General features: G+C 48.2%; 6 protein-coding genes across 6 annotated transcripts; 2 read left to right on the top strand and 4 right to left on the bottom strand.

The window, feature by feature from the left end:
* Positions 1 to 4,863: 4,863 nt before the first annotated feature.
* On the top strand, positions 4,864 to 9,935 carry EI90DRAFT_3017688 (fungal-specific transcription factor domain-containing protein; the record flags this gene model as incomplete). The annotated part of the gene is made up of 10 exons (XM_039057136.1): positions 4,864 to 5,069; positions 5,480 to 5,520; positions 5,907 to 5,970; positions 6,384 to 6,747; positions 7,013 to 7,356; positions 7,430 to 7,883; positions 7,947 to 8,079; positions 8,156 to 8,237; positions 8,329 to 8,803; positions 8,871 to 9,935. 10 exons carry the CDS (start codon positions 4,864 to 4,866, stop codon positions 9,933 to 9,935), a joined length of 3,228 nt encoding a protein of 1,075 aa, XP_038914197.1.
* Positions 9,936 to 10,372: 437 nt separating this feature from the next.
* EI90DRAFT_3065022 (uncharacterized protein) lies at positions 10,373 to 15,533 on the bottom strand. The gene is made up of 8 exons (XM_039060844.1): positions 14,840 to 15,533; positions 14,621 to 14,774; positions 14,288 to 14,517; positions 13,828 to 14,155; positions 12,109 to 13,776; positions 11,923 to 12,051; positions 11,661 to 11,867; positions 10,373 to 11,607 (listed from the first exon to the last, which is right to left on the bottom strand). The coding sequence occupies exons 1-8, from the start codon at positions 15,401 to 15,403 to the stop codon at positions 10,703 to 10,705; spliced, it is 4,185 nt and encodes a 1,394-aa protein (XP_038914196.1). The 5' UTR covers positions 15,404 to 15,533; the 3' UTR covers positions 10,373 to 10,702.
* Positions 15,534 to 16,606: 1,073 nt separating this feature from the next.
* On the bottom strand, positions 16,607 to 18,655 carry EI90DRAFT_2926025 (uncharacterized protein; the record flags this gene model as incomplete). Its single annotated transcript, XM_039054903.1, has 15 exons — positions 16,607 to 16,767; positions 16,827 to 16,878; positions 16,934 to 16,947; positions 17,004 to 17,108; positions 17,163 to 17,292; positions 17,346 to 17,392; positions 17,449 to 17,479; positions 17,535 to 17,639; positions 17,699 to 17,771; positions 17,837 to 17,930; positions 17,990 to 18,037; positions 18,110 to 18,156; positions 18,213 to 18,247; positions 18,303 to 18,368; positions 18,437 to 18,655. 15 exons carry the CDS (start codon positions 18,653 to 18,655, stop codon positions 16,607 to 16,609), a joined length of 1,227 nt encoding a protein of 408 aa, XP_038914195.1.
* Positions 18,656 to 18,947: 292 nt separating this feature from the next.
* Positions 18,948 to 19,770, bottom strand: EI90DRAFT_2926437 (translation initiation factor eIF 4e-like domain-containing protein; the record flags this gene model as incomplete). Its single annotated transcript, XM_039054912.1, has 4 exons — positions 18,948 to 19,012; positions 19,068 to 19,132; positions 19,197 to 19,519; positions 19,582 to 19,770. 4 exons carry the CDS (start codon positions 19,768 to 19,770, stop codon positions 18,948 to 18,950), a joined length of 642 nt encoding a protein of 213 aa, XP_038914194.1.
* A 618-nt stretch (positions 19,771 to 20,388) lies between these two features.
* On the bottom strand, positions 20,389 to 21,125 carry EI90DRAFT_3216735 (transmembrane proteins 14C-domain-containing protein; the record flags this gene model as incomplete). The annotated part of the gene is made up of 4 exons (XM_039066460.1): positions 20,389 to 20,692; positions 20,749 to 20,820; positions 20,882 to 20,960; positions 21,024 to 21,125. 4 exons carry the CDS (start codon positions 21,123 to 21,125, stop codon positions 20,634 to 20,636), a joined length of 312 nt encoding a protein of 103 aa, XP_038914193.1. The 3' UTR covers positions 20,389 to 20,633.
* Positions 21,126 to 22,005: 880 nt separating this feature from the next.
* Positions 22,006 to 26,181, top strand: EI90DRAFT_3146146 (delta DNA polymerase; the record flags this gene model as incomplete). Its single annotated transcript, XM_039065383.1, has 20 exons — positions 22,006 to 22,027; positions 22,080 to 22,151; positions 22,202 to 22,275; positions 22,329 to 22,685; positions 22,738 to 22,990; positions 23,043 to 23,288; positions 23,336 to 23,601; positions 23,658 to 23,844; positions 23,894 to 24,100; positions 24,157 to 24,308; positions 24,365 to 24,605; positions 24,660 to 24,823; positions 24,879 to 24,973; positions 25,028 to 25,113; positions 25,173 to 25,232; positions 25,410 to 25,562; positions 25,624 to 25,755; positions 25,820 to 25,875; positions 25,928 to 26,008; positions 26,068 to 26,181. 20 exons carry the CDS (start codon positions 22,006 to 22,008, stop codon positions 26,179 to 26,181), a joined length of 3,018 nt encoding a protein of 1,005 aa, XP_038914192.1.
* Between the last annotated feature and the right edge of the window lie 78 nt (positions 26,182 to 26,259).

The following is a 26,259-nucleotide window of genomic DNA, read 5'->3' as shown; positions in this document are numbered from 1 at the left end:
TCAAGAAATTATTGCCGAAGACATTTCAAAAGCAGGGTGCCACATGTATGGGTGCCACTGACTGTACGTAATGCCCAGCCGAAATAACAATTACTATTACTTCAATGGACCTCGCGCCACTCATGCCGGCACTGGTACACAAACACACCATAACCAATATCCCATGTGGCCGGTTGTGCATGCATGGCGCCCGGGTAAGATACATGCGTTAACTATGCATGGGCGCGCGCGGTCGACCCGATACACCATTTTTATTCCACAACGGACTTGCCGTTATACGCGTTCCATGTGGCGCGCAAGTCATTTGCGTATATATTTGATTATTATTATCTTTTTGGGCGCGTATGGTAAGTGCTTCCCAGTCTGAGGGCCTACTAAGCCAATACAATAGGATTGCCAATAAGTTTCGCATTTCAATAAACGTTACAGCCCGCGTTTTTGGCAGTTTCACGGACTCCGGAGCGCGGCTAGCCAATTTGATTGCGACGTTCTTCCGAAAATGTATTGACAGAATGTAATCTTCCCGGATTCCGGAAACCGAACCGAAGATAACATAATGATATGGGAACCCCGAATTATACTATGTCTGCCATGTTCATGTTTGAAGATGATGCGTGCACAAGAGCGTCACCATTTGTGCAAACACGGACATCGAACAACTTGAGAAATTCTAAATTACTCATAAGCCATTAAGCTAGTACATAGGAAGATAGGTAATATAACAATCTAAAATGAAAAATGGACGGAGCATTAGTATAGTCCTAGTGCCTGGAGCTTAAACAATAGATGATTTAAATCAAATGTATCACATATTTTCCAGTGGGAACTCAGGACTAGAAGTGACTGCTTGCGCTCCCCTGACTTTGCTTGCAACCACCAAGGGTTTGCACATATGCAGTTCCCTTCCCATAGCATAAATTATTCACATGGTTGGATATCTATTCTTTACTAGATCGCAAGCTCGGCCTCATGTCAGTGAACTATGTATTTGGCATAGCTAGATTGCGAACTATCATACGTGACTTTTGTCGATAAAGATCATACCGGAGGTAGTCAGAATGTCACGTCTGTAAGATAAACAAAATGCAAGATAAGCATTGAGGTCCAGGAGAATAGTGCACAAGGCCAAAGTAATCAAAGTGAGTATCCAAGGGCATAAGGCATGGCAATTGAACGAAGAAGAGGGTATTTCTTGCCATAGTAACGTAGTGACAAGCGTGCCTTCCTTGGAAGACTTACTCTTCTTCCAGAACTCCAGGATTGGGAGTTCATCGGGAAGGGGGAAGACTGTATGAGGGACTGGGACGGGTTCCGAGGATGATAGGAGCTTGTGACAGCTCAGCGCTTGTCAAAGCGCGGCGCGCTTCTGTGGGCTTGCAGGCAGTCTGCAGGTGCCAGACTGCTGTCAACCTGGTGTGGAACCGGTTGAGAAATAGTCGTTTGGACTGTCTCTAACATTTCGAAATGGAAAGGCTAGGAGGCTAACACAGTCCCAGAGAAAATCGCAAGCGAAGGGCGCTTCCGTGAGTTGGCAGTTCCGCAAGTGCCAGGGCTGCCATCAAATTTAACCTAAAACCGACAAAGGACGTGTCGCCTGCATCGTTCCTAGGCGTACAGATGATGCTTGTTCTTGTTGCCCAAGAACAGTGGCAGGGGACCACTGGACAATTTGGCCTGGAAAAGGTCAAAAGTGCGCGGGTGCCAACCCAGTGAGCTAGCACCCCAGCCTGAGCTGGTGATCGCCTTTCCCTTACTTGGAACCGCTACTGGCCTCTTGAAACGAGAGGAACGGGTAGGTGGCTGTGGATCCTGACTGCCCCAGAGGAAGAGGAAGTCGAAGCATGGGGCGCTTCGGTGAGTTTGCACTCATCAGATAATGAAGGTGCCTTTATTCCCATGTGGAACTGGCGGAGAGACCTAGACTGTCTTTGAGCTCTTAGAACGAGAGGGTTTCGGAGGGTGTACGGAAAATAAAGTAGAACAAAAAAAAACACGAGGTGGAAAGGTGCGTGGCACCTGTGAGAGGCAGGGCATGCGTGCCTAGTACACATAATCAGAGTCTGGGCATATATCGAAAACGTAGGGTCTGTAGATGACCAGTTGCGTCTGGGGAGCAACGTTGACATTGCTGGAGAAAAGCACATGTCTTGAGGGTGGGAAGAAATGTCAGGTAATTTCAGGCTGGAAAGTGACCTTGAAAGCTAGACATTGATATTTATGCATCATCACACGAAAGATATGTGACGTGGTCTTGGCTTGTGCCTCAGGCTGTGTGGCCTACTGTACTGTACTGGCGACGCAAACACTCCGTCTAGGAGGATTTTTTCAATACGTAATGCTAGCACCTCATAATCCAAGGCGTGATTTGATTGACGACGCCACACAAACTCTGCATTGCATGGCTCTCTGCATCTTGCCACTGCCTTGGACCGTACACATGATCGCGAGGGCCTGCATAGTAAAAACGAGATGTGTTGACGATCATTGAGGAGTCTGATCAAGCAGTGGTGCAATGGCTGGCCTTGCAGTACGTACAGCCAATGGTTGAGGATTAGATCCGCGTGCCATGCATTGCGTATGTGAATAAACTATTGCAAGGATGTGGGGTTGTACATATTGTGTATTAATTAGTTCCGTGGCGCAACATTGAACGACTCAGAGCGGGACACGATTCATGCGTGACACGGGCACGGGCAGTGTTTATGAACGTATATGGTGTGAGAGACTAGGATAGGTTACTATTTTAACGCCGAAGATCCATTTTCAACTAGTGGTGGATTCAATAGAGCATCATTTTCACGATCGATCGACAGTATGTATGTAGCTGTAAGCGCGCGCTCTCCCACTTCACCAATACAATTATATTTATGATGATGACATCATAATCCTGCTGAATCATCGAAAGTAGGGACCTTGCTGTCAATCCCTCTTTGTGTTGCTCTGCAGTGGAAATGTACTAGGCACCAATTAATGCCAGTGGGTCGGATGTGGCAGCCCTGAGCGGTTGGTCGGAGCTCGAAATAGTATATGCACTTGATGGGATGCGAAAGATGACGCGCGTACAGGTTGGAGAAAATGGGTAAACCTGCCGTGAAGCTAGCTAGGGCGCGTGTCAGCCCTCGAGGGTAGATGAGAAAAGTGGGTCGATTCAAAAGACAGTGTATGTGGATGTACAGTATGTTAGCTTGTTAGCACAAGCAAACAACATTACCTTCGCCAAGGGAGGTCGTTGCATGCATCAGCTGAGGACATCGCACAAAAACTATATTAATAGCGCAACAATCGACTCAGTTGGGGAACCGGAACGGAAGAAAAGGAAAAGGGGAGGTTTCTCAGCAGCCATTGGGTTCTCAGCGTCTGTGTGCCACTCGCTTTCGTTGTCGGGTCGTTTCGGTTTCCTCGGCCATCTCCGAACTGTAAATGACATTTAATGGAATATTTTGCGACTTGTTTCATGCAACATGTGGATGCAGCCAGCTACAATAATCTCTTAACGCTTCGTATTATTCTCCCGACTTATATAGAACCGGAACCGAACCAACACAGAACCATAAAACTTGGTGCAGTTCGGTTCGCGAGAACTTCAGCCATTCCTGTGGCCTCTGGAGCTATACTGGAGCTATAGAACTAGCAAATGAGTCTGGGAAACTAGCTAGTTACTTAGGAGGCGCAATATCATCTGCTACAAACATGTAATACTGTGCTCCGCCACGGAACGAGCGGCACGCAGTAATATCTCATTTATATAAGTATATCCTGCAGCTTGAAGCCACTGCTAGCTGCTACGAGATATTTTTTTTGTTGAAATGATCAGCTTCGTATCTGTTTAATTATTAATAACTACAGAATCGTTCTTGCGGATGACGGGTAGTAGGGTGCGTGGAAAGACTACGAGGGCAAGACTGTGTGGATGTAGATAAGGGACCGTAGAAGTCAAGCTGTCGATTGAGTGATCGAATGTTGGATGATGGTAATATTGTCGGTACATATGGAGGAGATCAGCTAGAGGGGGAGGGGGCGTGAATCTTTTCATAACAGTTTCATGGTGTGTGTGATGTTTTCATGGAACGTGTGTAGAGTATAATTTATTGACGAGATAGTTCTTGAGGTGTCTCCTCTACCCTTATCGCCTTGTGACCTAAAATGAACGTCCAGTTTGCGTTCTTGCAGTTGACTTTGCATGCAGGCCAGGCCGGGTTGCTAGCTCGCTCTAACAAACAAATTTCATATCGAACAAACTGACTATCCATATGTACTTCGAATTCTAAACCAACCAGAAGATTCGAAAGGAACCAAGTTCATATTACTCTTACTTTTTCACTCTCAATTATTTGAAAGTATTCGGAACTGGAAGGGAAAGTGATCATGAGTTGACTAACGCAACTATTACAGCGCTTATGAGATTATATATACACTTACCACTATACAAAAGACACTGTCTGTAAGCACTGTTCCAGTAACATCGCACTGCCCACTGCCTCACTCCAAGCAGTACCCTTTTTATATCCGCTTATCTCTAGGTCTGACCCGAGCTCTACTCGTCTTCAACTGTCGACTTTAACTCGCTTACACTGTAACGCCAATCTGACCTGACAGAGGGGCTTACAGAGATATAACGAAGGGTGCACCGCAAGCTCGCCTTAGCGCGTGGGTTAAGGTAAAGCATCCGATAAAGGGAGGGTGTGTGGAAAGCAAGTCCAAAAGCGAGCAACCAACCAACTTCGGGGTCGAGCTAGGTGCTTGTAACGTCAGTTCCTCTATAATCAGAGGCTCGGGTCCGAATCTTTAGTCACCCTTCCTCACTTTCCCTTCCTATTCCACCCTGCCTGTTATCCTATTATAGTCCCGCTCCGCATTTCGGGTATGACGCTCGAAACTGGCACATCTCCGACTACGGCAACCAATTTGGCTCAAACGGCTAGTGCACTACAACCACCTCGACAACCCACCTTAACGGCAACGTCCTCCTCATTACCATCGTTATCACTACCATCCTCAACTAGTCGAGCTTTACTTGAAGCTCATAAACAACGAAGAAGGGGGGCTCTTTCATGTGCAGAATGTAGAAGGTGAGCAAGCCGTGGTTTTCTCCAATATCGAGATATATATATATATATCTATGTACGCGGCGCGGGGGGAGGGAAGGGGAAAGAAGTAGAAGATCGACATTTAGATCTAGAACTTCGTTTCTGCGCTTTTGTGGGCTTGGAGCAATCCGATAAAGTCGGATCTTCCTACGAGGGAGCCTAACCGTTTCTCGAGGAGGGGCTAGGCCTAGCTTAGTCTAGGCTGATCCGGGCTATTCTGCTGGATCGTCGCTCTTTTCGACTCACTCTTCCATCCGTTCGATTCACTCCACTCTCGCTAAGCGCTCGCTCTTTTCCATTACTATTACTAATCATCGTTAACACATGTACTAACGCTTTCTTTCCCTCTCCCTTCCTCTCCTCTTTCCCCGATAACAATCGTTTCCTTCTAGACTCAAACTACGCTGCGATCGACAATTCCCTTGTCAAAGCTGTACGTGTTCATTTACTCTTTCTTTCCCCTCATTTGCTCCCAAGTTCCGGGATCCTCGAGCATTATTCGTCTGCAACCATTGGTTGCATTCTATCCAACAAACCCTTGTGACCTTACCCCTTAAACCAACCACGCTATCATATGATGACGATACCCCGCGTCGTCGATCATCGTTACTTCGGAGTTCGGCGTTTTTTTTTGTGACCGGGCATGGGGAACCGCGCCCATGAAGGGGCAACTTGGACCGAGATTCATTCCCGGCATCAACACTCTCCACCACTCCTATATTTGCACTATTTGCACTATTTGCCACTATTTGCACTCTTTTTTTGCTGGTACACATGACTTAATTACTAACAACTCAATTGTTCATTATTTTGGAACAGGTAGAAAGCGGGGATGTGCGGCCATCTGTCCTGATGGAGCGTTAACCACCGGGAAAGGCAATCGGTATGTGTATTGCGTGCATTTTCTCGATCCCCCCTCCCAATTCTTGTTTCCATGGATCGTGCGAGACTGTCTGGATTCCATCTCAAGGATAGGGGATGATGGTCATATGATGCGTATACGTCCACGAACGGTGGATGTTTATCTCCTTGCCATATTTCGATTTGATTTCTACGTTGTGGACATTTACATTACTTACTGACGCTTTTTTTTTCTCATTTCCCTTTGATTTTTTATCTTCCTTCCTGTGCTGGCTTTTTCCAACTATGGATACGGTTTACCGTACGCTGGAAATCTTCGACGACCATGTATCGGCAACACATGCGACGGTTGGACTTGACTAAATTCTAATCCTAATCCCGACAACATCGACTCGGAATCTCTCCCCATGGGGCAACGTCTCGATTTTACAACAGTTTCATTCTGGCCAACACCGAAGAACTTCACGATAGAATAGATGACCTTCAAGAACGAATTTCCTCACTCGAACAAGGGCTTTCCGCCCTGTACAATTCAGTACGGACACCAAACGATCCGTACCCTCATCCGTTGTTGACGGATGAGTTGTTAAACATCAAGACGCCTATTGGGGCTGAGATTGTCGGGACTGCGAATCCAAGGCTGAGGAGTCGGAATGGTCATCATGGTGTGAAGGGAGAGGAGGGAGAGAGCGATGGAGAGCATGCTGGAGAGTTGACGGAGAGTTTTGGAACGCTTGCGATGGGAGAAGGGAAGTCGACTTTCTTCGGGAATGCCGCTGGTGCTCAGTTCTTGCTTGGCGTGAGTCATATTCGCGTTTTCCTTTTTTGGTGTGTGGGGACGCTGATGTTTTGTTTGATTGTTTTGATTGTTTTTTTTTTTTTGTACGGCTGGTTATTTTTGAATCGGATCAACCACCGACAAATAAATGGAAACAAACTCGACATCAACGATCAATCTTCGATCATCGGAATTGCTTGTGCGCCACACTCGTCCACTCTTCCCCTCGTTTCGATGCTGGCATATAATTCATTTCCATCGGACGAAATAAATAAATAAATAACAGGAGTTCCAAGATCCCGACGACGAAGAGAAGAAACCTTCCCCTTCAGCTTTGCTTGCAACAGCGCTCAAACTCGATCCAGATTCAACTTCTGCAGCCTCACTTTCCTTAGCCCTCTCTTCTGCATCCAATCACCCTCTTTCTGCCGCCGCTGGTATTAGCGATGGCAGTGCAAGTGCCGGTAAAGGTATACTTGCTGAACCCTTGGATACACTTTCCAAGACATTCCCCTTTGTTGTGCACGGGCACGAGTGGCCTACTGTCAGGGAAAAGTTGAAAGAATATTTGCCCGATCCCCATCATGCATGGGCGTTGAGTGAACAATTCTTCGAACTTGGGGCTTGGTTGTGAGTTTCCAAACAATCTTACCCCTCTTCCGCTTCGAGAACTGACGTAGATCGCGTGCGTATCTGTACACAGATACTGTCCAGTCTCACGCTATCATTACATGGAAAAGATCTTCACACCCATTATGGACCCGTCCTACGATGACCCCACAAACCCCACGAAACCCCAGCCTACCCCCGCCGATTATTCCCTCCTGTTCATCGTCCTAGCACTAGGTTCAATCTTAGACATCTCACGACAACCCCAGGCGCCCGAAACCCTCCTCACAGCCGAACTCTACCATACGCTCTCTCGAGCCGCTTTGGGTTCCGTCGAACCGTTACCTGACACCCTCACAGGCGTTCAAACGTTGTTGTTGATGTGTTACTATAATCAGTTCAGTTATTCGAAGAAGGCACCCATGAGGGTTTGGATGCTTTGTGGTATTGCGTGCAAGATGGCGATGGCGATGGGGTTACATAGGGATGGGAAGAGGTGGAATTTGGGTGAGGAGGAGTGTCAGATTAGGAGAACTGTTTATTGGGAGGTGAGTAAGATTCTTCCCTTCTTTTTTTTGGTAATTCATTTTTTCCAATTCTCCTTTCCATAGCTCATGATGTTTGACACGTGGGCATCTCAGGCATTGGGGAGACCACCGACGATGTGGTCTGTCCACTGTGATGTTCAGATGCCGGATGACATTACCGAGTTCAATGATATACAAGGGAGACCTGAACCATCCTGTAAGTCATCCTTTTTTTTTTCCATCGAGGGCCCGTGGTCTAATGCTATAATGGCTTCATTGCTTTCCGTTTGCAGTCCGTGCTCAGAAATATCGTGCTGCAAGCATGATGGTCGAGATTCTCAACGAGGCTTTCGCGGCGAAACGACCACCTTACGAGTGAGTAATCCATTTCATCCCCCCCGGGTTCGAGATTCGGAATGTGTGAATCATTGATGGCTGCTGTTAGCACGATTCTTCGTCTTGACAGGCGCGTCCGTGACCTCGTGGTTCCACCATCCCTGACAATAGCAGGTTTCAACGCCAAGCCAGACGGTCCACCCCCACCCGTTCCCACCTCCCGCGCACACATTATGCAGTCTCACGCAGTCTACTGTATCAAAGAAGTCTGTCTCATCTACCTCCATCGGGGGTACCTTGCCCGGGCTCTTGCAGAACACCCAGAGGATCCATTCAAAAGTCGATATCATGCGAGCGTTGTTGCAGTCCATTCGAGTAGTTGTGCGGTGTTGGCAGGGGTGAGGAACGCGTATGCGTTGTTGCCAGAGTTGATGCCTAGAGTGTTTTTCCTCTGGGTGCATGCATTTTCGGCGGCGATTGTGTTGGCGACGATTGTGATTAGGGCTCCCTCGTCCTCGTTGGTACAGTCATCGCTCAAGGAGCTAGACATTGCTTGTGAGCTGTTTGAAAGGGCAAAGGATGGGTGTAGACCTGGTCGGGCGTTGGTGAGTTTTGGTGTTGCTTGTTGCTTGTCAACACTCATGCGTTCATTAATTCTCCCTCCTATATTAGCCCCCTCTTTTGAAGCTTCGTGATAGAGCACGAAGAGCATATGAAGATTTCCAACACGGACGTCGACTTTCTCCAATGGTAGATGCTGCAGACTCGGAGGATGTGTACGAGAATGATGACATCACTATGTTGGGGGCCAAGAGCCGTCTTGTTCGACTCAAGACAAAGTCGACGGGTGCTGGTAGTGGGACGTCTGGAAGCAATGCTTCTGCCACCTCACAGCACGACGAAACAGCCTCGCTTGCATCGGGAGATAGTCCTCGCCCTACCGCGAACGATTATCACCCTGCATTGGCGGAGTACTTGAAGGAGTATAACGCGCAACTTGATAGAATGGCCGCAAGGCAAGATAGTGGTTCACCTCCTTCGTGCCATTTGGAAAGTCTTGGGTCCGCACCTGGCGGAGGTTCTTCAAGTCCTGGCTCAGGTTCTGTCGTCGCTGGACAGGGTGCGGCTTCGTTCGATAGTTATGGGTTTCAGTACATTCCGGATCCACCATCACAAGCGGGTGTGATGATGTCTTCTAATTCGTCGTCTTCATCACCAGAGTATGAACAACCACTCGGATCCTATCAACAGCAGCCTTCCTCATCCTCTCAACATCCTCCTCGATCTCAGTCTCAGCCGCCCCACCAACAGCAAATTCCATTCCATCAGCATCACCGTCAACTCTCCCACGATCTTCATCCTTCAATTAAACAACCTCCAATTAGTCCCGACACGGCTGACTCTCCCGTCTCGTTCTCCCCTCAATACGCCCTCGGTCCATCCGCACGCTCTCCGGTACCATTTTTCGCTCAATTCAGTCCACAGACACCTTTCTCTGCTTTTGAACCATCACTTGCTATTCCAAGACGAGATGGGGTAGCAGCGACGAATGGTTCGAATGGTTCGAATGTGGCTCAGGGACCTGGTGGGAGTTTAGGCGGAGGATACCCACATGGTCATATTGGTGGAATGGCGGTACCTTCCCAGTTTACGGGCCTTGATGCTTCGCTCGGTCAAGCTCCTGAAGCGATGGATCTAGGATGGCAGTTCATGTCGGACTTGAGGACCTACCTTTAACCAAGAGATCTCAGACTTTTAGAGGAAGAGCGAATGGGGGCAAGTGCCTTCATTTGTTATGCGTGATTTTTTGTTTGTTTCTTCGTGCTTTGGAAGTTGGTTGCAAGGTTAGTTGGGGGCTAAGATCTTTCTTTTTGCTGCGATCGAGGTTGTTGTGAAATGATGTTATTCATGTATTTTTGAGTCCCTTAGGGGGATCAGAGAGAGGATGAACGGAAAACTGCTTTGTTCGGGTACCGCTTCTCAAGTCTTTGTTTTTCCCCAACAGAAAAACGGCTTTCCATCATGTTTATTCTCAGGCGGCTTGTCATGCCCGTACATGCTCTTCCTCTGTTCATACCCATTCACTCGGGGCTGGCTTTCCATTCTTCTCAATTTGTATCACACATCAGTAGAATCATCCCCTGGCTCTGACACCGAAAAGTCTGTTTCCAGCCATTTGCAACTTAATTCGTTGTTGAACTGAACCAGAATGCACCTACGTCATTGTATACATAATATGTACTGATAATACAGAAATGTATGCTGGGAGGGTTGAAGACGCAATAAAAAAATTTCAAACAATCGAACTTTGGTGTGAGAGTACCTTATCGAGCGAATAACTCATACGAGAAAAAAACAACGCAGCAAATGTCCCGCAAATAAAGAATGTCACAATAAAGAGGGAAGAACGGTAAAGGGGAAACATATGAAAGCAAGTTGAATAACTGAGAATAAGACCAAAATGAAAAGAGGAAGAGAACAAAGAATGTAAAATAGGGCTAGAATCATGCTCGCAGATGATCTACTGGCGAATGGGCACGATGGCGGTCGTAAGATCCTGGTCCTCGAGATAATTCCATGCTTCCCCGCGTCTGGACAGATGGAGGTCGAGACTGCGATTTATCCGCCCATGTTGGTGTAGGGGCATGAATTTCGATTTGCGACGCCCTCGGGGTCCCTTGTTGTGAGCTAGTCATGCCCGAAGATCGTGTAGGCATGGGTGGGCTCGATGGCATCCACTGTCTTGACTCGTGTAGGTTTGGAGATGATGCATGACCATGGGATTGAGTGCTTGGAGGTCCCCGAGACGTAGAACGAGGTGAACGTCGGGATGTGTCACCGTTCTGGTCACCAGCGAATGGGGGAACTGGACGACCCCGGATTACAGGATCGGACCGTTTCTGGTGAATGCTTCCTCCTCTAGTTCCGATCCCACCACTGCCCCCATTAATAGGTTGCGTATGACCATTGACCCCATTGTATCCGCGTTCCCCACCGCTTTGGCGATTTTGCCTGAGTCGAAGGTACGTCTCGCATTTCCTGAGGACTTCCTTTGGAGGCATGTCCATGCAATTCGCAAAATATTCTTGATCCTGCAAGATGGGTAAAAATTCATCAGGGACAGTGAAGAATTCGTCTTGGCGTTCAAGCAAGATCGTCACAACTCGGATCGCCATGAAGCTCTCCTCACGGGCTGCATCTCGGCCTTTGGCATATAGAATATTGGGGCATATGACGGTCGCCAAGTTTTGAAGGTCCATTTTGCTTCCAGTTTCCTCATCAACATGAGAAAACAGTGAGACCCATTTCAGGAACACAAAGAGGGCTTCCAGTGTGTCACGGTGAGATTTGGGCAGTAATAAGGAAACTAAATGCAGATAACGTATTCGTTCATCTTCGGTTTGGAATGCTAAGTAAATTCATTAGTCATTTATTTGGCCACGACGATCACAAACCACTAACATTGAGACTGAATAAATAATCGATGCAGCTTGAATGTCAAAAGGGGGTCAGGCAAATCTCGCAGGAATTTCTTCAGCAGAGCCGCGAGTTGCACTGGGTTGTCAGAGGTGAGATCGACGGACGAAGGGTCTCTGTCGATGGAATCGGCAAGGTCTTTCAACCGACGGATGTTCCCGTTCTTGCGGAAGATTCCTTCGATTGACATATCTGAAGAGACCATTTAGACCAGTATTAACTTCCAAAAATGCCTGCCTTAGCTTACCCATCTGCTTCATTGCGGAGATTACATCATCGATGAAACTTGGTATCTGCAGAGCGCCCCTAGAAGCTCCCAACAGCGAATCAACGCCTTCCCGTTCGACAAGAAGTTCAATAGGAACCCCAAAAACGCCTGGCGGCAATAAAGAATGAACACAACGGGAAAACAAGTACGTAAGAGATTACTTACCTTTCTTCTTGATATTCTTCTTATCTCCTTTGAAGATCTTGTTCCAAAATGTGGATTTCTTCATCTCCACCAATTCAAGAATCTCATCCAAGTCGAAGTGGTCTCTTAATGAAGACCGTTGTAACATTAGCACTGTAAAGTGCTTCACAATAAACAGCTCCAGGGGTGTGAGTTCAGCGATGGCAACCTTATCGGCTTGCCGAGGCAAAGATCGATGCTGTTCGCGGGCCTGTTCAGACTCCAACATCTGCGGAATATCTCCTAATGTGATGCCTTCCTCGCTTTGATTGGCATCCGCCAATGGACCGGGCACGCCAGGATAGCCATTTGTCAGTGTCCGTGCACCATTGCTCACCCCGCTTTCGGATCGCTCATCCTCAGGTTTCGAATCATCAATGATGGCTACGTTCGTATTGTTACGAGCAAAGGGTGGTCGGATGATCGTCTTTGGCGAAGTAGTGGGGATTGGCGAGGTGACTGAAGGATTTGGCCCAGCCACATTGGTGTCAACCGTTGGCAGCTTCGGTTTCTTATCCCGCAGTTGAGATGAAGCAGGCTGGTTTGTTTGACTGGAATTAACAGATGCACCATGTGGACGTACGTCAGCCGATTGAGCGATTTTTCCCGTAGGACTCTCGATGATGGTGGAACGTTTCGGAAGTCGCGCCGTCGCAGACAACTTCCGGTCGAGGTGAACGGTCTTCATGCGCATGATGTCACTCGAATCTCGAGAAGGCGAATGATGATGAGAGGACTCGATGACAGTGACGGTCGACGTGGGAGGGATGAGTCCCCGACGAAGGAGAAGAAGGTAAAGTCGTCTGAGTGCAACATTGAGAAGGAATGCAAACTGCTCAAGGCGAGAAACGGGTGCGAAGCCGAGTTGACTCCCTTGAACTGGGTGGTTTACACAACATATCGCCTTGGGAGGACGCTTATCGGTCTCCTTCACACTCCCATCAGTTACAAACAAGAACTCGTTGACTTTGGCCGGGGGTCGTCGCGGAGGTGGTGCAGGTTTGGAATCCGGTTGCTCTCCATTCTTCGGAGTAGGGGTCCTAGTCTCCTTTGGAGGGACAGGGTCGCTAGCCGTTCTCCCACAGGCAATGCATTTCACGCAATGGGAGTGCCAACGGTAATAGGAACCCAGGCGCACGCAATCTTCCTCGACTGTTTTTTGGCAAGCGAGGCACAGATCACTGGGGTTCATTGACATCGAACCATTTGTTGCATTCGGTCCACTCGTCCTTCCGATGAATGGGGACTCACCCGCATTCTCTGGCGCCAGGCTCTTATATCCGTACGATACGCCCTCGGTACCGGAGACAAACGTGTTTGGATTGCCGCTGTCGACTTCGCGTGGCCGCGAGGAACGGATAGTACGTCGTGCGGAGGGGTTTGCACCTTGAGCAGCGAGACTCTTGAGCTTATCTAGAAAGTCCATGAGAGCTTCTTTCTTCCCATAATCGCGATCCAGCTTCAGAGCTCCAGTGAGAGCAATCCGTATGAGGATTTTGAGGTAATGAGCGAGACCGGTTACTAATGACAGAAGCTCTTGCGTCATGCCCATGCGCCACGTCGTGCCGGCTTCGCCGGTGTGGGACAATAGGTTAAAGAGTTCTACAGTCTTCCTGCACAGCATTCTTGCCTCTCGAACATGTGAGATACCTTCCAGAAGCAGTCAAGTGCCGAAAAAAATTGTGGTGAAACAAGGCTCACCCTTGGAGTTGACTCGCGCGAAATGAGTCTCCAAATCGTCAATCGCAGCGAAAAGGACTTCCACGTGGAGAATAAACTTCTCGGCCATCTTGATAGCTTCGAGGTAATGCCCGCTGCTAACGTGCTTGAGCATATCTGATATGCAGGCAGCGGATGACTCTTCGAAGGACGAGAGATAAGTCCATATCCCCACGACCTTTTGCTCCATCTGCTGTTGCTTGTCGCGAAGCGACGTAGGTGATTCGGTCCGTTCCTCAGCTTCATATGGCTGATCCCCTTCAGGAATCTCAATACTTTGCACACGCGAGGCAACTTTGATGTTCCAGAACTGGAAGGGAGGAATGGAAGGAAAAATGCGGCGCCATTCAAACAATTAGTTCGATCGTCATTTGGAGAGAAAAAATCAATCTTGCCACTCAACGGAAGCACCAAGAGGGTGGGTAAGGGAAAGAGGACGAACTTTATTTATCATGTAGCATTCAGGATGCCAGCATTCATCACGCGAATTTCGGTTGATTTCAACAAACTGCTTCAGGATCGCGCTGTTGCATCCCACACATTTCGTCGCGAAACGTGTTGAGTAGTGAAAATGACAGTAAACGTCATTCTCGTGCTCATAGTACGAGTCCTGGGGTCCAAAAAGCGTCGGACAGACTGAACATGTGAAATGCTCGACATGATACTTTCGGTCTAAATGTAGGAGGAAAGTAGGATGGGACCAGTCAGTTCATGACGTGTGTGCGTGGGTCGAGGCGAAGGCAGTCCCAGCATTATTTGGGAAGAAATGACATACTGCACGCGGTGATGTAACTACCCCGCAAGGCTTGGTCGCATTTAGCACATAAAAGATCAAGCCGTCTGAAGTAGTCACGCTCGCAAAGAGGATGCTGGCGTAAGTCTTGCCCCTCTATGGGGAAAAATTTGGATGCGACAGGTTCATTGCAGTCCTGGAAGGTATGGAGAATCAGTACACCTGGATGGTCGCAAACCAGCATCAATCCAGAGAACAAACCTTGCAACGGAAACAGTCGAGATGATAAACGGTCCCTAAGGCCCTAACGAATTGACCAGACATGGGTTGGCTACACCCTGCGCAGGTCTGCGATGGCATCATAGAGGAGGTTGTATGCCCCGAGGCAGATGAAGGGGGATTTGGGGAACGTGTACCAGCGGGACCACTCTCATCAGACGAGCCAGTAGAGTTATTAGCCGGGTCCCTGAGCCAGCTAGGGTTGGGGGGTGTCATTTCGTCTCCTGAAAATGTTGCTGGGTGTCCAGACGCAGAATGCGACCCACGACGCAGAAAATCATATTTTTTCTGGGAGCGGTCAACAGGGGAGCCCCTAGTTGGAGAAGCCCGAAGAGGAGAGTCATTGTGGAGAGCTAATGAACGCGAGGTGGGAGATGATGGAGAAGAATAACCATTTTTTGAGGACGGCAGTTGTGGAATGGGGAGAGGCTCGGATCGAAGGTAAGGCAGGTCGTGAGGATCATCAGTGGAGATTTTCGAGAGCCCTGGCTGCATTGTGGTTGTCGACCTTTCGGTGGGGACACGAGGTGACGATGGGCGAGACATCACACGAATGCTTGGGTGAATTTACGCCAGCTTTACAGAAGAGGACGTGGCCGAGCCTCGCTAACACACGTGAAAGTCGATGTCGAAAGCACAGAGCTGCCTGTTTTGGCGTTAACGAACGCTGCTGCTCTGGAAGGAAGTCTCTGATCGGGTGGGAAGCAAAGTATTTGTGGACGAACAAGTCACCAGGTCACTTGTTCTGATCTTGGTTACGACGACAGCTGCGACTGGATTCAGCACCAAAACTCAACCCAAAGACCCTCTCCCCCGAGCTCTAGCACTCTATCTTCAGAGGTCTGGCCATCATTTTCGTAATTATCATATACGTTTATTACGTTCATACACGTCTGCCACGCGTTAATGATCCCAGTCTTCCTCAACAAGCATCTTTGCAGCACTGATTCTAGGCCGCTGGCCTAGGCACTAGGCACAAGCCCTGCCCTTCTTCGCCTCAACCGCTGACGATCAGCGCTTGTAATATCGCGGACTCCACATTTGCACAACAACAGATGAAGTCAGTGAGTACATAATGTACAGCCGCCGGCGTAAAGCATGTGTGGTTGGACAGTCAACACTCAAATTCGCCTGGAGATCGACCCTCTGAGCCTTCTCTAGTTCAGCGGCTAGCTTGCACCTCTTTCTCTGTGAATGACAGGGGCTATTTGCTGACCCTTTGCGTTATTTCGCACTCTCCCGGAAAACATCCTGACCGCTGCAGGCGGGTCGATCATTTGCTTTCGACAAGATGCGCAGCCGGAACACACATTGGCACATCCGTACACCTGAGCACACCCTTTGCTATAGCCCTTGTCCCAGCAGCGAATCATTCTTTGTCCTGGATGGAGCCGGCAAGTGGACGAACTGGTTTGATGAGGTCTGTGTACACAATGCTTTGAAGATGGCAACCCTCGCGTCCGCTTTCGCCAGAGGTGCCGAGATAGAGGCGACTCAATTATGGAACTTCCCAAGAATCCCTCCTGAGGAAGATGCTCCGAAGGTGTCATGACCATAGATCCTCCGGGATTTGCACCCAACGGAGTGCAGCACATATTGAACCAATCAAACTACATCCAAGTACAACCAGACGAAGCGATCAACCTGGCAACTCATGCACAAGATACCAAAAGAGTTACAATTCATGTGTCTCGCATCGGACACAGGTCGTGAAAGGAAAAATAAAAAACGCACTGGTAAAGCATCGCCTTATTTGGTGATCGAAGCACTGTCGGTGTCAACAGTTGGACCACCAGCTTCAACATCTTGAGCCGTAGTGTTCGCTTTGACTTGACGAACGTATGATGGACGTCTTGGGTCTACCTTGCCCTGGCTCTCAGGCGTCGCATGCCAGAAGTAAATGATTAATCCTTTACAGAGGGATAGGGCATCAGGATGGCGGAGGATGGAACTCGATCAAGTAGCGTACCAATTATTTCGATCGAAAACGCCACGAAGTAAAGCCAGTATGGACGGTAATGCTGAACGGGTCAGGGATATGAGCCCTTAAGGAATGTCAAAGCGTACTAGACGCACATAGAGGAAGAGACCTATAAAAAGTAGCCCTCAAGATCAATGGATTGTAGCCCCGGAGTCTTATACCTACCGAACAGCAAGCCAAAAAAGTCACTCGAGAGGAGCGAAAGATTGAAGTAAGCGGCCGATGCCTTCCGGTACAGAAGTGGCGCAACGGTATACAATATGAGCATAGCTACGATAAAGGTTGCGTTAGATGCAGGGACCTCAGCGCTGGACGGAAGCGTACCAGCAGTATATGCGAACAGCAGACCGATAACTGGGGCGTGCCATGAAGCCGTCCGTATTCCGTTGTGTTCCAAGCCGGCAGCTTGGATGCCATTAATGATTGTACCCCACAACCCCAACTGCCCAACCACCTAGCTCCAAAATGTCAACGCTATTTCCCAGCCTTCCGCGGGTTGTGTCTTACCTCGTACAGAGGCCTCTGACGAACAAAAAATTCCTCCAATGCATTGGCTACGCAAAGGAGTCCATTTCCATCTTGAATGTGCACTTGTTCAAGATCCACTTACTGAATCCGTATAACGTGGCTCCCGCGAGCATCTAGAAAGCGATCCATTATCCAACGGGAATCCGAGAAATCACCAAACAAACGGACAAACATATCGCCTTTAACCATATTGCGGGGGGTCCAGTCCTTCCCACCCGTGATGTGATCGGATGCAACTAGCAAACCCATCGCGCCAATGCAAACCAGAATAGCCTGCAATCACCGCAGTGAGATGACTGCGATAAGTGGTATAGTTAACATGGTCGACTGACGATAAGTTGGGTCCAGTGGTACCTGGTGCGCATCAAAAGCCAAGTGAACAAGATACAGATGGGAATAGCCCAGCTTTTTTGTCCCAAAGTCGTTTTAGAGAATAATCGAAACAGAAAAAGAGATGAATCACGACTCACGCATCGAGGAGCATACAAGAGAGCAGCGTAGTGAATTCATATGCTTTCACAACCAAGAAATTTCCTTCGACATCACAACACGCAAGAATGAAGTCTGTGAGGATAATAGGTACTGGACGAAATCTGAACAAAGGCGATTGAATTTCCACTCACATGCCCATCCGCGTCGGTACACCATCTCGCACCATCCCATGAATCCATCTTTTTTTCCCGAACAAGTTTCCATCAGTCTTCTGCCCCATTGCCTTCACGAAACAAAGGACTGGGACATACACTGATACATCGTGTATGGGGTATAAATGCAGAGTAATCCAAAGTACCTTTCGGAAACACATGAGGTAAGAAAACGACAGTTGATCAGGCATTGCACGCTCACAGAAACCAAGTCTGGGTCGTCGGTATGTTGAAATTCTGCGTGAAATTAGCGGACATCTGTAAATCGAGGGCGAGAGTGATAAATTCTTACTCTCTTTGTTAGTTCCGTCGTGGTGACACTCGTGCAAGTGATGCAAAGAGAAACAACTTGTCCAGCCTGGGAGCAGGATCGAAGAGTCATTCAAGGGTATCCTAAGCCCCTTATCGATGATGTAATGCTCGTACAATCAAAGAGAAGATGAAGCTTTTGGTCCAAAGACTTTTGAATCGCTTCCAAGAGCTAGAACAGAATGCAGATGTCGAGGAGTAATCGATTTCAGGACGAGCGAGATGGGCAAAAATCTTCTCTGCCTGATCATCGAGCAAATCGGCAGGTTGAGGTGCCAACTCCTCGGAAGCCTTGGGGAGCGAAGCATGGGACTGGATCGCCTGTATTTCACTCATGGTCTCGATGAAGAGGCGCCCCTGAGATTCTTGAGAGGCAGACTAGTTTGTTCTGGGGGGACTGATAGAGAAAACGGAAAGGGTCAACAATTCCGTCTTAAGACCCTCGCTAATCGTTAAATAATCCGGGTAATGAATTGAACCATATCTATCTTCACTCATCAAGCATTCACTCCAGGCCTTCCTCATGAAGGCGCCGGGTGATCACCAAGTGCGTCACGCGGTCCGCCCGTAACGTTCTGGGGCCTGATAAGCACAATAAAGGATAATGAAGATTAATAACATTAGAACATCATGAAGGGGTGGAGATTCTCTCTGTAGGCAAAGTGCGAAAACTACTTTTGTCATGTAAACTGTCTGTATTCGGGGGGCGGTCAGGCACGTTATATATTCTCCGGCAGAACCATCTCACCATTATTGGTCTTGTATTCCATGACTGTGCCTTGCGGTAGATTCAGACACCGACGGATAGTTTCTCTGCCATTTGAATAATGCATGTAAGCCCGATATCCCTGGCGAGGCAGGCATACACGTTTCCTACCTGATCCTAGCTTTCGCATCTTCGTTTTTCTCATCTTTGTGCCAAATACTGAGGATGTCCTCCTGCGATCGTGCACTCAGAACACAACCACAAATATGATCCCCAGGCTCAAATTGATCTCCGATTACGGCCAGAACAAGGTCCTCCCACAAGCGGTCAGCAACGCCTTTCCGAAGCCTCACGATCCACTTGCCACCGTCGATGTTCTGCGGGTCTTCCCAGACGGGCCGCTTAACATCTACGTGGAAAACAAGGTAATCGGTTGTCGGCTGTAGTAGGCTTGGTGGACTGAGATGAGTCCATAGAGACCAGAAAGACTCTATCTACAACAAGCATGTCAAGACATTTGAAATAATCATGGAAAACAGATGTCAACAGCACGCACGGAACTGAAAGCAGATATTTTCTTGATGCCTTCCTCGTAATTGGCAACCTTCCCTTGTGGTTTTTGCCGGAAATAAAATACCCATCTGAACAGAGAAGCGTGTATGCACCCTCGCCTGGACGTTCCTAATCCTGGAAGACACTCACGTTGCCCGGAGAGGATGGGGAGTTTTGCCACTCTCCCCGCCATGGAAGTTCCCACTTGTACCGTTATTCTCATTCGATCCCACAGATAGTGAAAGTCGTGATTGACTCCATTGTCGTGGCCCCGTGTTGTCTCGGCTCTGGGCTAGAGGTGCAAAACCGTTAGAGGTGTTGAGCACTTGGCCAGTACCACCCGTTGATGCGTATCGTTGGGATTGGGTGGCGAAGTATGCATGTGTCGACATCGAAATAAAAGTGGAAGGCTTGGGGGGAAGGCAGAGATGCCAAGCAGTGGTGATTGAAATAAGTTGAACACTGAAGATAACGGACGATGTATTAAGAAGCCACGCAGGGTGCTAATGGTTTAAAAAAAGCTTCGAGTGTCCTAGATCAAAAGAAGAGTGGGAGCAGCTGGGTACGGCCCGAGACTCACAATCTGACACCTCAACTCTCAAGAGCAGGATCGATGTTGTTGCGAAGATTTGGTCACGCGTGACGCGTCCGGGCTTGAGCACCTGGCGCAACTGAAAGCACCTAGTCAAGTTCATGGAAACATACGTCATGGACACACAACATATGCCCCTCTCCGTGTGCGCTTAACATGGAGATTAGCAGTACCCAGAATACAGCGGGGCAGAGTGGGGTGCATGTTGGAGTTAAACATTTATAGTATGAACGACCTGTTCTGCGATTGATTTCGCGCTTCTGGATAAACATCGGAATTTTCAATCATTTCATTGCCCTCTGTATGGGCACGCTGGAAAGATGGTTTATGGTGGGATTGTTACCTGTGTCACGCCGATAGTTTTTTACACACAAGAAAACTCCATTGAACAACATTTTATCGAAAACAATGTCCTCGGACTTTCTAAAGCGCACATAATGGCACGCGACAAGGGGTCCGTCTCACTACGATCGGAAGTCGTACACAGTCTTCCCGTAGTACGCCGTCGACAAGGATGATGTGACTGGTGGTTGATACGGTCAGCTGTCTGTGTTAAAGCTAGGCATCCCTTGCTCTTACTTGAGAGTACCAATGGGACTGGACCCTTCCTTACGCGGGGAAGTGAAGAAGCAAGGAGGAGAACAGAAGCAGCTAGATATGACATGAATTTGTCTGAGGCTCATCACAACAAGCTACTGAGGGGAAAGCGCACCAAGAGCTCCCTCATAGCCATTAGGGCCACCAGTTCGGATTTGATTCCAAGACGCAAGATACAAGCCACCCACGCAAGTCTAGATCAAGTCGCAGTTCAGCGCATGGCATCATTCACACTGAATCGGACACGCGGAACTGACTCCAGCAACAAGGGAAGGTACGGAGCGCGTTCTTGCGTAGCCTGTGACGCCACCGACTAAGGTAATGATAGCCTGTTCGACTGCTTTAGTACCGAGACCCATACCCCATGTATCTTGTGATTAGCGCTTACCATAGTCAAAGCTGGATGGCCGGACTAAGCAACCATCCGATGCGTGTATTAGCTCAAGTCAATTTGTCGAACCAAGTTTGCATCGCTTACCATGGTTGTTGAGCTGGGAGTATGATCCCAGTTACCTGCACAGCAGAGTCACTTCCCCAGCCCACAATTACGTAACTTCTGACGCTGAAAACGTGCGAATATTTTCTCTGGTCATTCATTTATCTCGGTTATATCGGTTATTTCTTCTCTCCAGAGTACGGCAGCGAGGCTAGGAGGGGGAGATGAATAAGACATAAGAATGATGACGAAGGGAGTTGTAAGATGAAAGCAGTGTGATGAGTAGACAAAGGAAAGCTCTTACACATCGAAGGGGCCGGGGATGCTATCTGCTTGAAAGTATTTATTTATGCTAAATTAATGCATGCACGCTGTGCAGGTTTGGCGAAGCAAGGCGAGCACTCTAGTTATAGACCAAGAGCTGTTCCCACGGCCACCGGGAATTGCCGGAAGCTTCATATCAAATCAATTGTGTTAATATTTAATTCAATTTCGTGTGACGCGTGACAGCCTGTTGAGTTATATCCAAGCCATCACGTGCAAAGTGGCGATAAGTCAGACTCATCGCCCTTCCTCCCACCTCTCGTCAATGGTGTCCCCAGATTCAAAAGGAAATTCAAGGTTCGTGAAATGGCCATAGCTTGAGGCAATACACGACTTGACGCGTTCATTTTCCAGGCCTAAGTCAGAAGCTGGCAACGCGCCAGAACCAAAGAAACGCAAGCTTGAGCGCGAACCCACTCTTGTTGGCGTTGCAAACGTTAAGTCAACCTCGTTTACAAATGTACTAGAAAAGCTCAAGAATGACTCTGGGGACGCTGGTACGTGCATTCTCTGCTTCCACAAAATCACGTTCTTACTTTGTTGGTGACGACAGATTCCGAAGGTGGAGCAAAAGACTGGGCACGTCCCTATCTAAGCCCAGTAGATGAGTCGAAAGATACCATCAGTATGTGCGGTCACTTGCATTGGCGCTCGGTGCTCAAGCGTTTTGTCCAGTCTTCCAGCAGATCGACGTGGAAGGAACTCTGTTTGGTGGCTCCCCGACTTTTCGAATGTTCGGTGTCACAGAAGTGCGTGCGCCATCAACTCATTCATAGCTGACATCTTTTTGATGCCTATAAAGGCCGGTCACAGTGTACTCGCCCACATCACTCACTTCTTACCTTACTTCTATGTGGCGACACCTAGAGGCTTCACATCTGAAGACTTGACACCTTTTCGGGAGCACATAAATAATATCACTGAGCCAGGCGCACTTCTCCTGGTTGAAGTCGTACAGAAGCGCAGTCTATGGGGCTACCGAGGAGACAACAAGCCTCTCTTCTTAAAGTTGACCGTCAGCAACTCGAAGTTATTGCCAAAGGTTCGCGGCGCATTCGAGCGTGGGGAAGTCCGCTTTCGGGATTTGTTCTCCGCGGATGGTGTGACTACCTATGAGTCCAATATTGCGTTCACGTTGCGGTTCATGATTGATACCAAGGTAAGGCAACAGTTCGCATCAAGTTGTCGTAACCTAGCTTGACGACACTCAGGTTGTGGGCATGAACTGGATCGAAGTGCCTGCCGGGAAATACAAATTGCGCTCGAAGAAAATCTCGACTTGCCAAATCGAAATCGACCTCCGATATGACTCGTTTATCTCCCATACACCCGAAGGCGAATGGTCAAAAATTGCTCCGCTACGAATCCTTAGTTTCGACATTGAGTGTGCTGGGCGAAAGGGAATATTTCCCGAACCGGAGAAGGATCGGGTAATTCAAATAGCAAACATGGTCACACGACAAGGTAGCATTCCATGGATTCCGTCTCCAAATTCAATGCCAATTCTTCGACTTAGGCGAAACCCAGCCGTTCATCCGGAACGTATTTACCCTTGATACGTGTGCGCATATTGTTGGGTCGCACGTCATTCAATACGCCAGAGAGCCAGAATTGCTTATCGGTTGGCGCGATTTCATTGAGAAGGTCGATCCAGACGTAGTCATCGGATACAACATCGCAAATTTTGATTTTCCCTATCTTCTGGATCGCTCGAGGGCATTGGGCATAGAGAATAAGTTTGCATATTTGGGAAGGCTGAACAGTATGTTTGAGGTCCTTGTGCTACCGCTGCTACTCAGTTTTGCACAGATGTCAGGACAATCACTAAGGATACCCACTTTTCGTCCAAAGCATATGGCCAGAGGGACACCAAAGAGACCCTACTCGATGGGAGGATACAGCTTGACGTCCTTCAATACATGCAAAGAGAACAGAAACTTCGGAGCTACACTCTTAATGCTGTCTGTGCACATTTCCTGGGTGAACAAAAGGAAGACGTCCACCACAGCGTCATTACGGAGTTACAGAATGGCAACGCGGATTCTCGAAGGCGACTGGCCGTGTATTGTTTAAAGGCGAGTTGTTTCTGTAGGCCCTACTTCTGCTGGGCTCAGGCTAACGCCCCACATAGGATGCCTATTTGCCGCAGAGACTGATGGACAAATTGCTGTGCCTAGTCAATTACACTGAAATGGCTCGAGTGACAGGAGTTCCATTTAATTATTTGTTGTCTAAGGGCCAACAAATCAAGGTCATTTCACAGCTGTATCGCAAGGCCAACTCGGATGACTATCTTGTGCCGTCAATGAAAGGAGAGGGTATGTGTTATTTCTTCCCATAGGCAACAACGACGCTAATGGTCTCCAGGCACGGACGATCAATACGAGGGTGCGACAGTCATCGAACCTTTGAAGGGATACTATGATGTCCCGATTGCAACCCTCGATTTCAGCTCTCTGTACCCCTCCATCATGATGGCCCATAACTTATGCTATACTACGTTAATCGACATGGACACGATTAAACGACTAGAACTTGTCAAGGATGTGGATTATGTGCAAACTCCAAATAATGGTAAGTGCAAACGCCTCATATCGGCAATGCGCAGCAGCTGATCTCAAAACCCGCAGACTTCTTTGTAACAACACAACGCCGAAAGGGATTACTCCCAACCGTTCTGGAAGATTTGTTGACGGCCCGGAAACGCGCCAAGGCTGATTTGAAGAAAGAGACGGATCCTTTCAGACGAGCCGTTCTAGATGGCAGGCAGCTCGCCTTGAAGGTCGACTTCTTTCCCTGCGTATAATAGCGGTGGCTCATGCATTTTCGCTGCGTTAGATCAGCGCAAACTCCGTCTACGGATTCACTGGAGCCACGATTGGGAGGCTTCCTTGCCTTGCCATTTCTTCCTCTGTCACGGCGTACGGGCGAGAGATGATTGAAAAGACAAAGCAAGTTGTCGAGGCCGAATATAGCGTGGATAAAGGCCGCGAGCATGATGCAGAGGTCATTTATGGCGACACAGATTCCGTTATGGTCAAATTTGGACCCAAAGATCTAGAGAAGGTCATGGCTTTAGGCGTGTATTGGGTGCTCCTACCAACGTAAGAACTGCCCTAATCCATTCTTAAAGGAGCTGAGGCGGCGGAACTTGTCACATCCAAATTCATTAAACCCATCAAACTCGAATTCGAGAAGGTATACTTTCCATATCTACTTATCAGCAAGAAGCGATATGCTGGCCTCTACTGGACAAAGGCTACTGCATTTGACAAAATGGACACAAAGGGAATCGAGGTTTGCATCTCATCAGACCTGGAGTGAGAAACATGTCATTCACACACAGGAATAGACCGTCAGACGAGATAACTGCCGGCTCGTCCAGACCGTGATCGAAACATGTCTGCAAAAGTTGTTGATCGGTCGAGATGTTGACGGGGCTACCCAGTAGGTTTTACAATTGATGATGATGACTCGCCTTTATCTCTCTTTTGGGGTTAGGTACGTGAAGCAGACAATCTCGGACCTTTTGCAGAACAAAGTGGATATGTCACAATTGGTCATCACAAAAGCGCTTTCCAAGACAGGTTGGCCATTCAGTGGAATGAATTGCCATCCAAGCACTAATACCATTCGGGCCTTAAAGATTATGCTGGAAAGCAAGCGCACGTCGAATTGGCCGAGAGAATGAAGCAGCGAGACGCTGGTAAGTTTTGCAATCCAAGTATTGATTGAACACAATGGTTTGATAGGCATCTTGAAGGCTCGGCCCCAAGTTTGGGAGACCGTGTTGCATATGTAATCATCAAAGGCATCAAAGGTGCGTGCCTGCCGCCATGATTGTCGAATAATTGCTTCCTCGTTCAATGAATTTCATCAACAGGTGCGGCGGCTTACGAAAAATCCGAAGACCCGCTCTATGTTCTGGAAAACAATATCCCTATCGACACAAAATACTACCTAGAAAACCAGCTTTCCAAGCCACTCCTGCGTATATTCGAACCCATCATGGGAGAAACAAATGCTAATTCATTATGTACGGAAAATTTTCCGTGCTCTGTTTCCATCCCACGCTGACGTTTGCTCCTACTGATCAGTATCTGGCGATCACACTCGCACTATTCAAATTGCCACGCCTACGGTGGGCGGTCTAATGAAATTCGCTGTGAAAACGGTTACATGTCTGGGGTGTAAAACTCCCTTGACCCCAAAAAATAGTGTCGCACAAGGTAGAGAGAACACATGAAGCTTGCCTTTGTCCGTGTTTGACCAAGTTGCGCTCACACTTTCCAGGTGCTGCAGTTTGCAACAATTGTCGACCGAGGCTTGGCGAATTATACCAGAAACAGGTCGGTAGAGATATGTCATCACTAACCCATGATGATGATGTATATTTTACAGTTGGCACAAGCCTCGTCAACACAAGTGGCCTTTGCGCGCTTATGGACTCAATGTCAGCGGTGTCAAGGGTCTCTGCATCAGGCAAGTTTTCCCAGGCGAGCAAGTCAATGGCGAGTGTTTAATTTCCCATTGATTGGTAGGATGTTCTGTGTACGAGCAAAGATTGTCCGATCTTCTACATGCGGAAAAAGGCCCAGAAAGATGCTGCCGAGTCCGCAACCATCTTGGAACGGTTTGATAACGAGACTTGGTGATGGTTTGCCAACATTAAAGGCCGCTTCTGGTTGTTTAAGTATATATTTTACAGCTACCCGATTATAATGAATACATTA

Source organism: Cantharellus anzutake (assembly GCF_015039405.1).
Source record: "Cantharellus anzutake strain C23 chromosome Unknown EI90scaffold_36, whole genome shotgun sequence".
Lineage (NCBI taxonomy): Eukaryota > Fungi > Basidiomycota > Agaricomycetes > Cantharellales > Hydnaceae > Cantharellus > Cantharellus anzutake.
The sequence above is the reverse complement of the archived record's forward strand: the minus strand, read 5'-3'. Positions and strand labels throughout refer to the sequence as shown.

Excerpts from the sequence above, each read along its gene's own strand:
- EI90DRAFT_3065022 (XM_039060844.1), bottom strand. The coding sequence starts at position 15,403 with ATGTCTCGCCCATCGTCACCTCGTGTCCCCACCGAAAGGTCGACAACC. Across the intron at positions 14,775-14,839 it reads TCGACTGTTTCCGTTGCAAG|GACTGCAATGAACCTGTCGC; the intron begins GTTTGTTCTCTG and ends CATACCTTCCAG. Across the intron at positions 14,518-14,620 it reads TAGTTACATCACCGCGTGCA|ACCGAAAGTATCATGTCGAG; the intron begins GTATGTCATTTC and ends TCCTACATTTAG.